The 14,713-nt window shown below is 37.5% G+C and overlaps 1 protein-coding gene across 8 annotated transcripts in view; it reads left to right on the top strand.

Annotated features, from left to right (window-relative positions):
• The window catches only part of RAPGEF2 (Rap guanine nucleotide exchange factor 2), a 185,276-nt gene that overhangs the window by 108,790 nt on the left and 61,773 nt on the right, over window positions 1-14,713 (top strand). The window contains exons 1-2 of one of the 8 annotated variants that reach the window (XM_068187183.1): window positions 5,244-5,271; window positions 6,126-6,163. The exons of 4 other annotated variants lie outside the window; for them this stretch is intronic. In XM_068187183.1, coding sequence (XP_068043284.1) covers window positions 5,259-5,271; window positions 6,126-6,163 — 51 coding nt within the window. In that variant the 5' untranslated portion in view covers window positions 5,244-5,258. Of the gene's footprint in view, window positions 1-5,202; window positions 5,272-5,642; window positions 6,164-8,149; window positions 8,221-14,713 lie in introns of those variants that run through there. 3 more of the 8 variants (XM_068187182.1, XM_068187181.1, XM_068187184.1) reach the window with 3 other exon arrangements.

Here is a 14,713-nt window from a genome sequence, read left to right as displayed (position 1 = left end):
GTGTCCCTGGATTCCTGCTGTGAAATTGGTATGGACATGATGATATGTGGGAGTTTTTGTGGATATTTTGTTAGTTTGTTTTTCCTCCAAGACAGTGGGCCGATTTGTATCTCAGTAGTGAACCTTGTCCCCAGCAGGTATGGATGTCAAAGTGCTGTTTAGATCTGGTAAAGACAACTTGCTACTCCTGTATGCTTGACATCATGATTCTTGACCTTAGAAGTGTGTCTGCTGTTTCTCTTTCATTATTTTTTCCCCAGTTCAAGAACAGAATGCACATTCTCACCTTCTCTGATGTAGTTAATGTGCCATTGTTAAATCTAATCATTACACCAATGTCAGAAAATTTTGTAAACATTGGGAAAAACTTCCATCTGTCCTGACATAATGCATTTTTTCCACTTCTGAAGTACTGAAACAGTTAAAGAAATGAAACTAATCTGTGACCATTCTGCCAACTGAAGTAATTAATATTGCAAATTTTAGGCCTAATTTTTTAATTTAATGATGATAATGTATAGTTTTAAAGCCATGCATTCAACTTTCGGCTTGTGTAAGAACGAGCACTTTGTTTTGTGTAAAAATCACAGGTAAATCAGTTAAACATCACATAAAGTGACTTCACAAACTTACATATATATGTATGTAATATGTGATTTTGACAGATAATCTGGAAATAGGATATTTTGTCACATTTTGGAAGAGTGACCATCCATAGGTTTTCCTCGTATCTGTTCTAACATAGTTGTCCAACGTAAGAGGTTTCAATGGCAAGTATTTTAGATGAATACTATAAGTTGCTCCCATTTTAAGATGAATGGCATGCAAATAAAAAGTTTGCTGTACTGAAAGCAGAGCTGTGCACAGAAGGTGACATATGAGTCTGCTGTCAGAGGGAAGATTGGCAGTCTATGGCACATCCACCCAGCTGAGACACCAGCCCCGACTGCTCTGGGCTTGTCATTATTTTAAAGATCTGGATTATTGATTCATCTGCAGCAGCAGTTCAACAGAAGGACATTTGTTCAAATGGTCTGTAACATTAGTAAATGTGTTATCAAAACAGCAAGCACCACTCCATTGTAAGTCTGGCTTTGGTGTCACCAGCTGTGCAGTGGACATCGTTACAGTGATGGCAGTGCCACAGCCTTATGAATTAAAAAAACCTAATGTGGTGAATACTGTTACTTTATCTGTGTGTTTTGGCCAAAGTGGTATTTTAGTACTTTGGAGAACATATACATATTTGGTAATATTCTTCTATTCAGCCGTTTTACTTAAAGTTCTCAAAGTTCTTGAGAAAATACTAATAGGGATAGCTTTGCCTAGACCGTCCCACATCTGCTTTATGCTGATAAATGGGAAGTAATTTGCATGAAATCAGGTCATATGGCCAGAGATTTAAATTGTCAGCAGTAAATTTGTCTGAATAATTTGTCTGAATAAGACTTATGTATTGTATGGGATGGTTTAGTGTATCATAGCATTTTGAGTGAATTATTGTTCTGGGTTTTTAGTGGTTTCAGTTGGTGTTTTTAAATCTGATGGGAGCAAGAGACTGTTACACAGTAATCTCTCTGGTAAGGTTAGTGGGAGGCAGAGAACACCAGCATTATAAAATTCAGAAACTTGCTCCTGGGAGCTTTAGCAGTTTTGTGTCCAATAGCCCTGAGCTTAAATTTAAGTTTTAAACTTCCACTTCTTTCCAAGTGAGGAGGATGGGCGAAAGAGAAGATAGGTCTGCCTTATTTTCCTTAAAATTATGTACTCCATTCTTGCACTCTTCAATTTAGCTGTCTGTTATTCCACCTACACAGCTGTGTAATATCTGTGTAATTGTCCCTTCACTGTGAATGTTTTTTGTAGCCACCGGAGTCACGCAGTGGCAGTAAATTCAGTGGCCTTAGAGTGTTCTGTTGGTTTTTGACTAGGTATTTGAACATGAAGGAAATGATACTTTACATTGTGTTTAAAGGGAAGGGGAAAATGTGCTGATAATTTGTGATTTTGGGGTACTTCAGGAAAAGAATGGTCTCTGTGTATGTAATCTGTATAAAAATTTAAATACTTCTGTAAACAGTTGTGAGTTAAGGTAACTGCTTAAAACTGAGGAATTAAGATCACTTGTTGTTGCAACATTTGTCATTAACCTAGAAAGGTTTAATACTCCAGGCATTGTTGGCACTGCTTAGGAGAATGATATCAATGTGAGATAATGTTCTGGAATGTAAAATAGTTGAGAGACATTACAATGAGGTGATACATGCTACTGAGATCTCTACCAATTCCTATGTAGAATTCAGTTTTGCTTGTGAATCCCTAATCCTGTGAGGTAGTCCTAGGATGCCCATACAAATGGCTTTTTAACATTCTTTTCTGTGACTCATAAAGGAACACTAGATTTTTTAAAAATAAATACTGTATTTTGATAGCTCATCATGTGCGATTATTGCATGTCAGGTTTATTAACATTTCACTTTAATAGCCTAAAAACCTTTGCAAAACTGTCTTGCCTTCCTCCCCACCCCCCAACTTTTAAGTCTAAGCAATGAGTTTTGAAAAACCCATGAACAGAAAGTTGCAGATTGGCTTTCTGTGATGTATTTATACTTGTTTATTATAGAAACTTTACACAATATATTGTTCTTGTGTTTTACACTGATTTAAATTCCAGTCATTTTTCACTGTAACCTATAACAATTCACTGGACTTCTACTTTAATTTTTCTTTTTTAAAATAAATTATTTGAGAGTATTTTCTGAACTGAAAAGGGACAGTACGTACAATCACACCATACCTGGAAATGGTGGCAGTTGAGGAGGAAGGAGTAGGAAAATGGAATCGACCATTTATTCTTAAAACTGTTTTGACTCACAACTTGTCTGTGAGTGGTGTTGTCTTCACCTAATTTCATAAATTTCACTTTTCACATTTTGAGGCTTATTTTTCTGTTTTGGAAACCACAAAGTTTTTGTCAGTCTGATGTATGTAAACATCAATTAAACTTCATTAGGTTAATAAAAATTTTTGCATTCTTGGACAAAGTACTGGCTTAATTTACTAACATATGGGTAGAGGTGTATAGTGGTGACCAGCATTAAGTAGTAAGAAAGTGTTTCATGGCAATGTTATATGAAAGTTTTGTGTTTCACTACTATTTTGATGGGTTTAATAATATTTCCGTGTTTCTCGTGAAGGCTTATGGCACAGAAACATATGCTGGATTTTAGCTGGAAATATCAACTGATGCAGAGAGGATGCATGTTGATAGCTGTGTGTGTGACGGAGTTCAGAAAGTGGTGTACTGCCTTCCTGCGCTGGGAAGATGTTTCTGTTTTGGCAGAACTTCATTTTTTTCTTGACATGAACATAAAATACTCAAATTCTGCTCATGGTGTTAACCACAAGGCCACCCAATCAGACTGAAGAGGGTTTTAATTGCTTTGTCAACAAGGAGTATTTTTAAATTTTGTACTAGAGAGGGTTTGCCTAAGCTTCCTAAAATTCATAAGTTCTGCTTCTTCTAATCAGCACTTCATCAGAAAATTGATTGTGCTCAGCATTAAACTGTTTTACAAGGCTTAAGCATAATTTAATGTTTTAAAATCATCTGTTAGTTGCACTGGCACATGACAGACTTTCAACATTCTAAACTAACTGTTGTAATTGAATAATTTAAAGAATAATTTATCTTTTAGATATATTGAAGACCAAGGGCATAAGTGTCATTAAACTCAAATAAATGTAAATACATGCAATTTAAAAGATGTTGTCTATGAAACTGTGTCCATTGAAGAATTGTGCAAAATATAGACTGGATTATTTCAGGATTTTCTCTGCTGTTACTAGAATTCATTTCCACTAATTTTTATAGCCTCATTTGCTAGCAATCATTGCCAGGAGTGAAGGAAATCAATGTGTAACCAACTAAGCTCATTATCAGTGTACATGTTAATTTGGGGGAAGGCAGCTGCAGATTGTATGACATAGCATTCTGTAGCATCCAATTTTTTTTCCTGTGAATTTTGCCTGTGTAACAACTGTTAAGTTTTTTTTTCTATTGTCCTTGTTGGGGAAAAAAAAAAACCAAACAAAGCACTTTGAAGTTATTGTAAGGCCAGATGGTCTCTGATTTTAAGGAATGTGTTGTAAAGATGTTACAGAGAGCTCTGCTAAAGTTGAAGCCTAATGAGAGTGTGTCATGTGCCTGGCTTGGTCACTCCTGTGTCAGGTGGTACAAACCTGTGGCACTTCAGAGGTGCGTTGTACGGGGCTGACAGTTTATTGTTTGAGCACATCCCTGTTGCCTTTCAGCTCCTCTGCAGCATGATTTTACCAATACAGCGAGAGAAGGGGTGTAGTGTAAATGGGAGTGACTGGAGACATTTCTGAGTTTAAGATACAGTTACATTCTGAGGGGAGAATTATAAATGCCGTGTTTATGTCAATCTCTTCCACAGCCTATATACCTGTGTGTTTTTAGTAAAATTTGTGTATTCAGTGTGCAAGGAGAAGCAGGAGCTCCATTCAAGAAAGGCTTGAAATGGTATGTTAAAGGTGTCTGGACATGTACCTCCACCCTCTGGGTGGATGTCTCTGGCCTGGGAAAGGGCAAAGCTGCTGAAAATCTGAGCGAGCTCATCAAGTGCACTGTTTGTAAATACGTGATAAAAATGTTTACAGCTCTGCAGCAGCTCTCTTTTGGGTGGGGGGTGGGGGAAGGGAGGTGATATCTCTGCTTTAGCATATCTTCTTGAAAAGTCGTGTTCAATTCAGGTTTTGGCGAGGTAAACGTGGGTCCTCCTTCCCACCCTGACTTCAGTGATATTCTTAGGAGCCAGCAGCGAACGCATCCCTCCCCTCTGGGGATGCCTTGATCTTCCGAGGCTGATACCAGACGCAGGCAGGAGCTTGCTGTTTTATCTGCATTGTCCATCTCTACCTTAATGAGTGAAACAGTTAAGTATCAGAGGGGGCGAGCCTCTAGGAATGTGTCTTCCATTTGACTCGAATCTTTCGGTGGATGAAGGGAGAGGGAGGGAGAGGAGAGAGAGAGAGGAATCCACTTACATCACTCGGACTGCATTGAGTGTGTGCCTGTGTGCAGGTTAAGAGACAGACTTCAGTGTCTTTGCTTTCTGCAGGAAGCAGCAATGCCGTTTGTATCCTAAGAGGAATTTTTTATTTAGAAAAGGAAGCATTCTTTCTACCCAGGAAATGGCTTTCCTTGTGCGTTGCTATGCCAACTGCCTGCAGCCATGGTCTTCCAAAGTAAGCACAATAACGTAATTATATTGGCGTATTGCATTCAGACTCATGATTCTCTGGGTTTTTGTGTGTGTAACTGTTGTATTTTTGTTGCTGACTCTTTGGGCGGTAGAAGTGCTTGTCTCGATTGTGAGGAACAGGCATCATAAAATTAAATGCCCATCAATGTCATGCTGCTGAGATTAATTGTGCAAACTTGGTTAGCTGAGTGGAACAGAGATCACTGGTCACTACTCTGTCAGCATCATTAGCAGCCAGGGGAGGAGGTCCCTATTCGTGTGCACTGCCCTGGTTTTGGGGGAGTGCAGGGTAGTGCTGGCGGGAGGGGGGAGGCTGCATTTGTGAGTGTGTGATTGCAAATGAAACAGGAGTATTAACAATGCTTGGCTGAGTGCTGGAGGCTGGTTCCCGCACCCTGACCAATATAATACTGTATTAAGCCTTTTTGAGGGAGTCTCTGTGCAGTCAGCCATTTTAGCTTTTTTTTGTCCTTTTTTTTTTTTTTTTTTCCCCCCTTTCCCATTCCTCAGGCTCAGGGAATGGTTTTGTTCCCTTGAATGGATGCTGGATATGTAGGGTTTCATCAGGCTCTGTACGTCCTGACACGCTTCGACTTTGAGTGTTGCAAAAATGGAGACTAACGCCGTCATTCGGATTGCTGCTCTGCACTACAAGTGCGAGGGGGGTTTTGAGCTTACCAGTAGTGACACTTTTAGCTCCAGCTTGGTTTCACCCCCTCCGCCTCTTTTTAATTTAATGCTGTAGAGGGTGACTTGCCATCCATAAGAAATTGGTACATGATGTGTAAATTCAGTTCAGCTTATGTTTCTTCATTATGAAACCACTTGCAATCCCAGCTAACCATGGAGTTATGGGCCAGCAGGAGAAACACTCAGTAAGTATTGTAAATTCTGTTTGTTCTATCAATAACCTGTCACGGGCAAACTGCATGGAGATTGAAGCTGCTTGTCTTCCTGCTCACTGGCTTTCCTGCTTGTGGATTTAATAGTGGGTTTGGAGGTGGCTTTAATGTCGGTGGCTATATTTGAAATTGTTTTTAGCTTAAAAAAGGCAACTCTGTAGGTTCTTTTTGAATGTTAAAAATTTACTGAAAAAATGCTGACATGCTTTGGTTGGGCAGGAAGCTTTGAGCATTCAGTTAAAATCATTATGCATTTGCTAAAACTTTAAAGTAATATATAAGCTGTATAACAAGTGATATAATTGTAGGTGATGATAAGAATAGATTTATTTTGTCTAGTATGTGGTACTAGTGTAGTTTTGCTTTGTAGCATGGCGTTGAACATCTGTGATACACTTATGCTGAAATGCAGAAACTGTTAGTAAAACATGGAATGAACAAAAGGCATAAGTACTGATGCTTTCTAATTGATCCCATGAGTCAGCTACACCTTTGTCATGCTTTAATCCCATAGGCTGCCTGTGTTTATTGTTTGGGAAAAATGCATTCATAAGCAGAAGAGCAAACATTATTTAACAAGGCCTCAGGTGTCAGGAATTAGAAATTTAGGTTTTGCTTGACAAAAGATGTTGTAAGTTCTATAAAAATGTATAGAACCTTATTACTCAGTTAAAATGTTTAAACCTTCAGGCTAGATTTTATATGGTTCAATATAGTTTTCAATCTTAAAATTTGTTTCTTGAGAAGATATTTATGAATATGTGTTCTGTGACTACCGTGTCTTAGAATGTACATGGGAATGTGAACAGTATGTTCAGCAGATACAGTTAAAGAATCATAAATAGTGGGAAGAGGTGATGGCAGGAACTTTTTGAAGGAAGAACATTTTTTTTTTTGCAAGAATTCAGTGTTTGTGTAGAAATACAGAAAGTAATCTAGAAATGTTTTAAAATGTATCCAGTGAATTTTTCTTACACATGTAGCAACATATCACAGTTTCTTATTGTAGACTGTTTTGTTCCTTTCCCTTGTTAATTACGTTCTAAGTATAAGGGAGTTCACCTAACCAAACAGTTTGGTGTTCATGAAATATTTAGAACTTAATCTAATAAAAACCCAAACAAAACCCACCTTCTTTCCTCCTGATACTCAAGCACTGAAGAAGCTGAAATAGAATAGGATACTTTGAATTTGCAAATAGGAATAAAATAAAAAAGCTGCATATGTATTGCATATGTTTTCCTGCTCTTTCTCCTCTCAAAAGAATGTCAATGAAAACTTCTAGATTTACTCTGGTAGCACATCAAGTTTAACTGATATTAAATAAATGCTTATAGATAAAGGAAAAAAATAAACTAGCTTTTCAGAAACTCTACATCACAAACTCTGTCATGTTCTAATTGTATAACTTTGAGGCATTTAAATCACAGAGATGAATTTCACTCTCCAAAATGGAGAATGGACTAAAATGTAGGAGTAATAAAAGGAAAAAGGTCAAGGTATTGCTTTACAAATGTCCCCAGATATGCAAGAGAAAGAAATCATACTCTCCGACATGCAGTTGGAGATTTTGCATGAAAAAAAGACATAGTTTAAAGACTATATAGAACTTTAAAACTAAACTGTTAGGACACAGTCTAGCTCAGCAAAAAACACTGCTTTAACAATGAAACTTTTCATGCCTGTTCACCAGGTAGACATTATTTTCCTTGGAAGTTAAGACTGAAAGATGTAAATTTTTCACAGAGAGGGAAGGGAAGCTTGGAGTTCCAAGGCATAAGAGTTTATCTTACTTTGCCTAAGAGGAAAAACTTACTGAATTAATCATTTCTGGTAATGAGTTATTTTCATGTTAGTATGTTCCCAGAATTCTAAATATTTTATGGATATCTGACTTGAACTTATTTCAAGGAGAGAGGCTTAATTACTTCTGTGACATCCCCACCCAGAGTCTCACAGCTTGATTTGCTGGAACTGAATGCAAAATTCAGTTCCAATCTGGAACTGACTGCAAAAATCTCCTGTGCAGGGTTTCACAAATTTCTGTGAATTAATTTTACTTAATGCTGTTAAATCTTAATTTCACACTAGTTTAGTCAGGGAATGAGGGGTATGGTTTAAATCTATTGTTCTGTGAAAGTGGTATGCAAACTGGCCATTGTGTTAATCGTGGTGAAAATGGAAAGAAGAAGAGTACAAAATGCTCTTGCGTTTCCTAGATTTTTTTAATATAAAAAATAAAGTCAGCTGCATCAATTAAGTGTATTGGTCTTCCATGCCTCATATTTCATAAATTGGAGGAGTTTGAAGCAGTGCTACAAGCACATATCTGAAAGAGGTGTTCCTTGATACACAACTACTGTCATCTGTTTAACAGGGAGTAAAATTATGCTCTGGGTGAAAGATGTCAGAGAAATGAAAGCAGGGTTGTTGCAAAAATACTTCTGCTTAGTTCTTGTATTTGATGGACTTTACCAGATTTTGTGTAATTAAAGGAATCTTAGAATAGTTTGGGTTGGAAGAGTCCTTAAAGACCATCTTCTTCCAACCCCTCTGGCATGGACAGGGACACCTTCTACTAGATCAGGTTGCTCAAAGCCCCATGCAGCCTGGCCTGAAACCCTTCCAGGGATGGGGCATCTTCAGTAGGTTCATTATGTTTGGCTGTGTCCTTGCTGGTTATAGCAGTTCTCTCAACCAGCTTTGTAGGGCTTTCATTATAATTTTCCTAATCTTAAATTTTTCGAAGATGAATGCTGTTGCAAAAAAAATATTGTTTTGTGGATGTTCAAACAATCTCTTGAAAAGCTTCACAATTGCATCTTATACCTGGTTTATTATGTGGAAAAAAAATCACATGACGGTCTAGTGTATGAAGGCTCCCATTGTAGGCTTGGGCCTTGTAAGATGTTAGCTTTTGATATAATTTCTCTTTTTCCTTTGAATCTGTTGTTTGTAGGAACTTTACTCAAGATCAACTAAAAAAACAAAATGAAAAAATTGACAGGTATAATGACTTGTAAAAATGGGACTTGAGATGCATAGTTCTTGTATGACTGTGTAATGATTAACAACTCATGATTGCACAATACATTGGAGTGACTTATGGACAACCTGGAAGAAAGTAAGTTATTACTTCAGGTGTAATTGAAATGAAGTCTTCTAAAAAAGGACAAGTTTTGCTGCTGGCACAGTGACACTTCTTCAGTGATCATGGGCACTGCAGTCTTTGATGTGCTCAACCTGTCTTGAAATACTAAAAAATATTGGAAGCACTAAGACAAATTTTTGGGTTGTTCTTACCATATTTTAATTCACAAAGATTTGTGGCCATGTGCTAGGGGTCCCTTCCCTCCCAGGAAAGAGAAGGAAATGAGTGATATTTTGAGGGAAAGTCTTGAATGGGGATTGTTCAAATATGGTTATTTTAGTTGGATGTGTAGTAAAGGTGCCTGTTGGCATGCTTTCTGAAGAAATCTAGAACTATACCAGAAATCATTTTCTGTTACTGGAAGAGATCATCAATATTTTTCTTTGACTCATATAATAAATTTAGCGTGATATAGTTATTTGTCCTTTGAGTGAGCATCACACAGCACTTCTAAGTTGTGGAAAAGAGGTGTGGTGTTGTGATCAGATGGCTACAGTTGCTAAGCTTGTCCTCGTTTCTTTATACGTATCTGGAACAAAAAATAGATGTATGGAAAAAGCTCTGTCTAGGTAGTAGTGACCTGTTAGCTGCTGCAGTTGCTGATGGTTATGATTTTGTTCATCTTGATGAATTACATTGCTCTGGGACTTGATACAGATTATTTTCTTTTGTTGTTAGGCACCTTTATTTTTAGCACTTATTGAAACCAGATTTTTGGTTTGGCCTCTACTGATTATTCCTTTCCTTTTAATTTGTGTATTTAAAAAAAAAAATCCTCACTGGAGGCCAGTAAAGGGGTTGTGGATTTTTCATGTGATTAGAAATAGTGTTTCACCTCTTTATAAGTGCATTATGATGGTCTTTAATTGCAGGATTGTGCATCTTCTGCAAGATTTATCTCAAGATGGATATCTTTGTAATGAGAAGCTGTTTGATGTTTTGGGCTAGCTTCATTGCTCAAAAGGCCAGGTTGTGTTTATGGTGTACTATTCAAGTCTTACTCAGAAGAGAAAAGCATAAATATTATTCTCTTCTGTGGCTTTTCAAGATGCTTGTAACTACAGTATTCAGGCAAATAATTAAAGTATTGTGGGGGTGGCATTATCTTCATTTTTCAGTAAGGTCTGCTGAAGCAAATCTTTGGCAAAACATAAGGGCAGAATTTTGAGAGCTTAAGATGGTCATTCCACAGCATAGGAAGGTCTAAATAAGCATGCAAATGATAGATTTTGTTGCTTGAGTTTTCTGTATTGGCCCAGTTCAGACACTCACAGCCCAATGATCATATAAAAGGTTGATTTTAAGTGACTTGCCTGGCATCTTACCAGAGATCTGTGGTAGACTGGCTGAATTCCTGTTCTGCTGGACAGCATTTAACTGCAGATTTCCCCAAAAGCTTATAAATGGCAAAATTTGGGTCATTTCAGAGGAATGACTGTGAATGCATTTAGTGACCTGTAGAGATGGCAATGAGAACATCCTTGGCACATAGAGGATATCCTGCTATCTTTCTGTTATGACTTCAATGCCTGGGGATTGCACAGCATATTTCAAAGTGAGAGAAGAGGGGAAATAAAACCAATCTCAAAAGCATACCAGAAAGGCTGCCATCTATATGTAATGAAGTATCTAAATTTTTTTCAGGTCAGTGTGGGTAGTTGATGTAGAATATTGCCCAGTAGGGCATTTTTTAGCACGTTTATGAAGTAAGAGATTTTCAGGCCTCACAACATATTCAGTATTATGGCTCTGGTTTATATTCTAAATTGGCCGAATGTAGTGGTGCTGTTGGAGTGTTTGCAGAGTGATGCTTTTGATGGTGCATACTGTAATGTGGCATTTATAGTCACAATGCAGATGTGAACCTGAAAAGGAAAGTCAGCTTCTTCCAAAATGCTATTTTGAGACTGAGAGACTAAAGCTATTTATTATTACTGAGTTGTTGGCACTCCTACCTGATCATCAGATGTGCTGAAAATCTGGCTGAAATTGAGAGCTGCTGGTACCCAACAATTATAAAAAACCAAAAACTATCCAAGCAACCAAAAATCCCAAACATCAAAAGAAGTAAAAAATCCTAAATTCCTTAACATAGTGTTGACTTGCTCCTGATTCTATGAGTTAATAAAGGCATAGGAAGAAGAGAAACTCTAAAAAGCATAGTTAATATGTTGTGTTAAGTAGCCTAAGTTAAAAATAAGTTAAATATGACATTCACAATATACACAATGAGTAGCATGAAGTTCATTGTAACTGGAAGCAAGCACTTAGAAAACTAAGGAAATCCTGTGCCTCAGTATCTCAAGTTCATTATTCCACCTGCAAAATAGTTGCAGTCCCTTGCTGAATACTGGCTCAAGGGTTTTAATCAGTGATACTTAATGCTGGCACTTCATTTCCAAGTGATGTAAACTGAACATTTGAGCAAACAAAATGGTAAAAATATTCCAGTGAGGAAGTAAGTTAGATTTTTGGGGAAATTTAATTTTTAGTTATCTAAGGCAGGGGATCTCAGTGATATGTAAACATGTAGTTTATAAGAGGATTGGTAAATGCTGTGAGTTGTGCTGCTTTTTTCTGCAGTTGTGATTGCTGCGGGTACGACTCCAGCAGCAAAAGAGAGGGGAGGTGTCTCATGTTCTGTATTCTGCTGCTAACATGACCTGAAGCGTCTCTGCAAAATACTTCTGTACTTGAAAACTTTACAGGTTGTCTGCAAAATCAATGAAATATCAAGAGATAACAGGAATGATTTAAGAATATGAGCATTAGGAACTATGATTTCTAAATTCTAAACTGGAATTTTGTAAACATTTAGGCTATGTTCAGAGCATCAGCACTCTGGCATCATGATGTTAGTGCTGGAAACTCTGAAGTATAATTTTTTAAGCTTATTTGAAGTTTGGTTTTTTCAATTGTTTTGCATATTTTTTATTCCTTGCTGTATTCTAGGCTTTAAATTGCTACAAATTAGCCCTTAACAGCATCCTTGATGTTTGAAAACTGAGCGAATTTTACTAATCCCTCATTGAATACACAGTGGTATGATTTTTGCTTGACTGAAATAGAGACAAGATTTTCAGGATTTTAGGGTTATTTTATTAAAAATCTGATTTTTATTTTTGATACCTTAATTGCAACAGCAGATATATGACCAAACTACTAATTCTTTTATGTACTACTACTGATGGATTCTTGGTAGCTTTTTCTAAAACTTGAAATTAATAGAAGTAATACTGCTAGAAAGAGAAGAAACCCCACTTGGTAGGGTATTTCAAGACTTCTGCTAGTGGGTGTAATACTGAACTAGTGTTTCCAGTGTTTAAGAAATATGGTTAATATCAAGGATTTGAGAAACATGAAATATGAATGTCTTGAGATTTACCCTCGACCAAAGAATCTTGTACCCACCACACTTCATTGCCAATATTGTATTTAAGAATGTGGTAGCTGTAGAGCAAGAGAAGTGTGGCATAACTCCAGCAGTTCTGCAGGGTTTTTAGGATTCTGACCTCTGCATGCTTAATCCACCAGTCTGTTACAGAAATGTCGCTGGCACTCACATGGTATCCCAGAATTGGATAGTTGGTGGTTATTCCAATTTTGTCAGCTTGCCAGTAGTCTTCTTGCTCTTCATTTTGAGATGGTGATGATTCAGCTGAGAACCAGGAGAAGAATAAACTGTGCTGAAGAGGTCTCTGCTCAGTGGGTTACTTGTGAAAGCTGATCCTGTGCCCAGAAGCTAAAATTTATTGGAGTGTTTATCATTCCTTCCAAATCCCCTGTTCTGTATGAGGATACTAGAAGGACAAGAGCTTGCATTGCTGTTATATGGGTGATGTTGAAGGTAAATAGCTTTACATTATAATAGTACCTGACACGAGCAGTGCTGCTGCTTGGTCCCTAATAAGTCTGAGGTGTAGGGATGGAGATCAGCTATTGCCTAAATTTATTTTATTTTATTTGTCACTAGGGAAAGATGAAAGTTCACAAAATTTGGTGAAATAACTGGAACATAGGAAATTCTCTGTGTGTGTTGTTTGTAATTTACTCTTTTGGTGCTGGACTTGGTCACTAGACTGCAAGATTCTATTATTTGCATTAGCAAGAATGTTGGTCCTTGGGGCAAATGGCTATATTTGTCTTTTTCTGTTGCTCTCACTGCAAATATGAGGCTTGCTGCCACGAACCAGTTAGTTCATGGTGTTCAGCTAACCTGGCATTCTATACTTGGCCTAAACCTTAAGCTACTCAAAAAGCTAAAAATAAGGCCTTAGGTTCTTTTGCAATCACTGGTCTCCATTGCAGATGTTGGAACACAAAATTGTGGCATGTTTAGTTCCCTTTTCATGAAAAGTGAATTTTCCTAAATGGAAGGTAGCTTGCTAAACCTCACAGCTTGGACTGAGTAGTTTTCTAGCATTTCCCAAGCCCTGAGTTATAGGCAGTCAAGATGATGTCTCCACTAATATGATGTTCCTTCCAAACCCTGACAGGAACACCTTAAAAAGGCATCAAATAATTTGATCTGCTACAATTTCAATAATTCCTGTCCTTTGTGGTATATGGAGTGTGACAACCCTTCCTTTAATTCAAATGGGTTTTCTGATTTTTTCTTACATGTCTTCTGAATTTGTTTAGTGACTTCTGTAAACAGCAGAAATCTCTGAACCATTTGACAAAATGTCAAAAAGATTTTGCTTTAAATGTGAAAACAGTTGTGACTCTCTACACTCAAATGTATGCGTACCTCCATGGCACTTCCAGCTCTTAGATGCAGATGGAGATGACAATTCTCCTTTAAACTGGGAATATGCAAACTGGTTTAACACCAACCTTCTCTTTCAGTTCCAGCTTCTCAACACGGATCAAGAGCCAGTTGCTTTTCAAAATAGAGGAAAAGCAGGCTTGTGACTTAGAATGCGGAGAAGAGCAAAGTATTACTTTGTATGTGCATTTAGGATCTGTTAATAAGCTAACAAATGCCATAAAATGTAGCTCCATGCAGCCCTTTCTACCTGTAGATTCTTTATTTCAACTGTCTCAGGCTTGGCTGGTGACCATATGCCAGCATTTGCTGACAGTAATGCATCCTCTTGCTAACTGCAGTTACTTGATCTTCAGAGACATAGGGACAGCCAGGAACCATGCTGCAAACCCAGAAAATAACCTGATGGTCAAATACCTCAGCCTGGGATTTCTTTCACTCAGTCTATAAATACTGCCTCATTTTGTCTGACTGCAGCCTGTCACTCTCTTGCAAGCATAGGTGCTGTGTGCTGGGTCCTTTGGACAAACACACTAGGTAGGATTCATTAGTTTATAGCTTGACTCCAAACTGTGACCTTGCAAGTCAGAAGAATTGGTTTAAA

This window comes from Anomalospiza imberbis, chromosome 4 (genome assembly GCF_031753505.1).
Source record: "Anomalospiza imberbis isolate Cuckoo-Finch-1a 21T00152 chromosome 4, ASM3175350v1, whole genome shotgun sequence".
Taxonomy (NCBI): domain Eukaryota; kingdom Metazoa; phylum Chordata; class Aves; order Passeriformes; family Viduidae; genus Anomalospiza; species Anomalospiza imberbis.
Note: the sequence above shows the minus strand (reverse complement) of the source record. Positions and strands in the feature narration are given on the sequence as shown.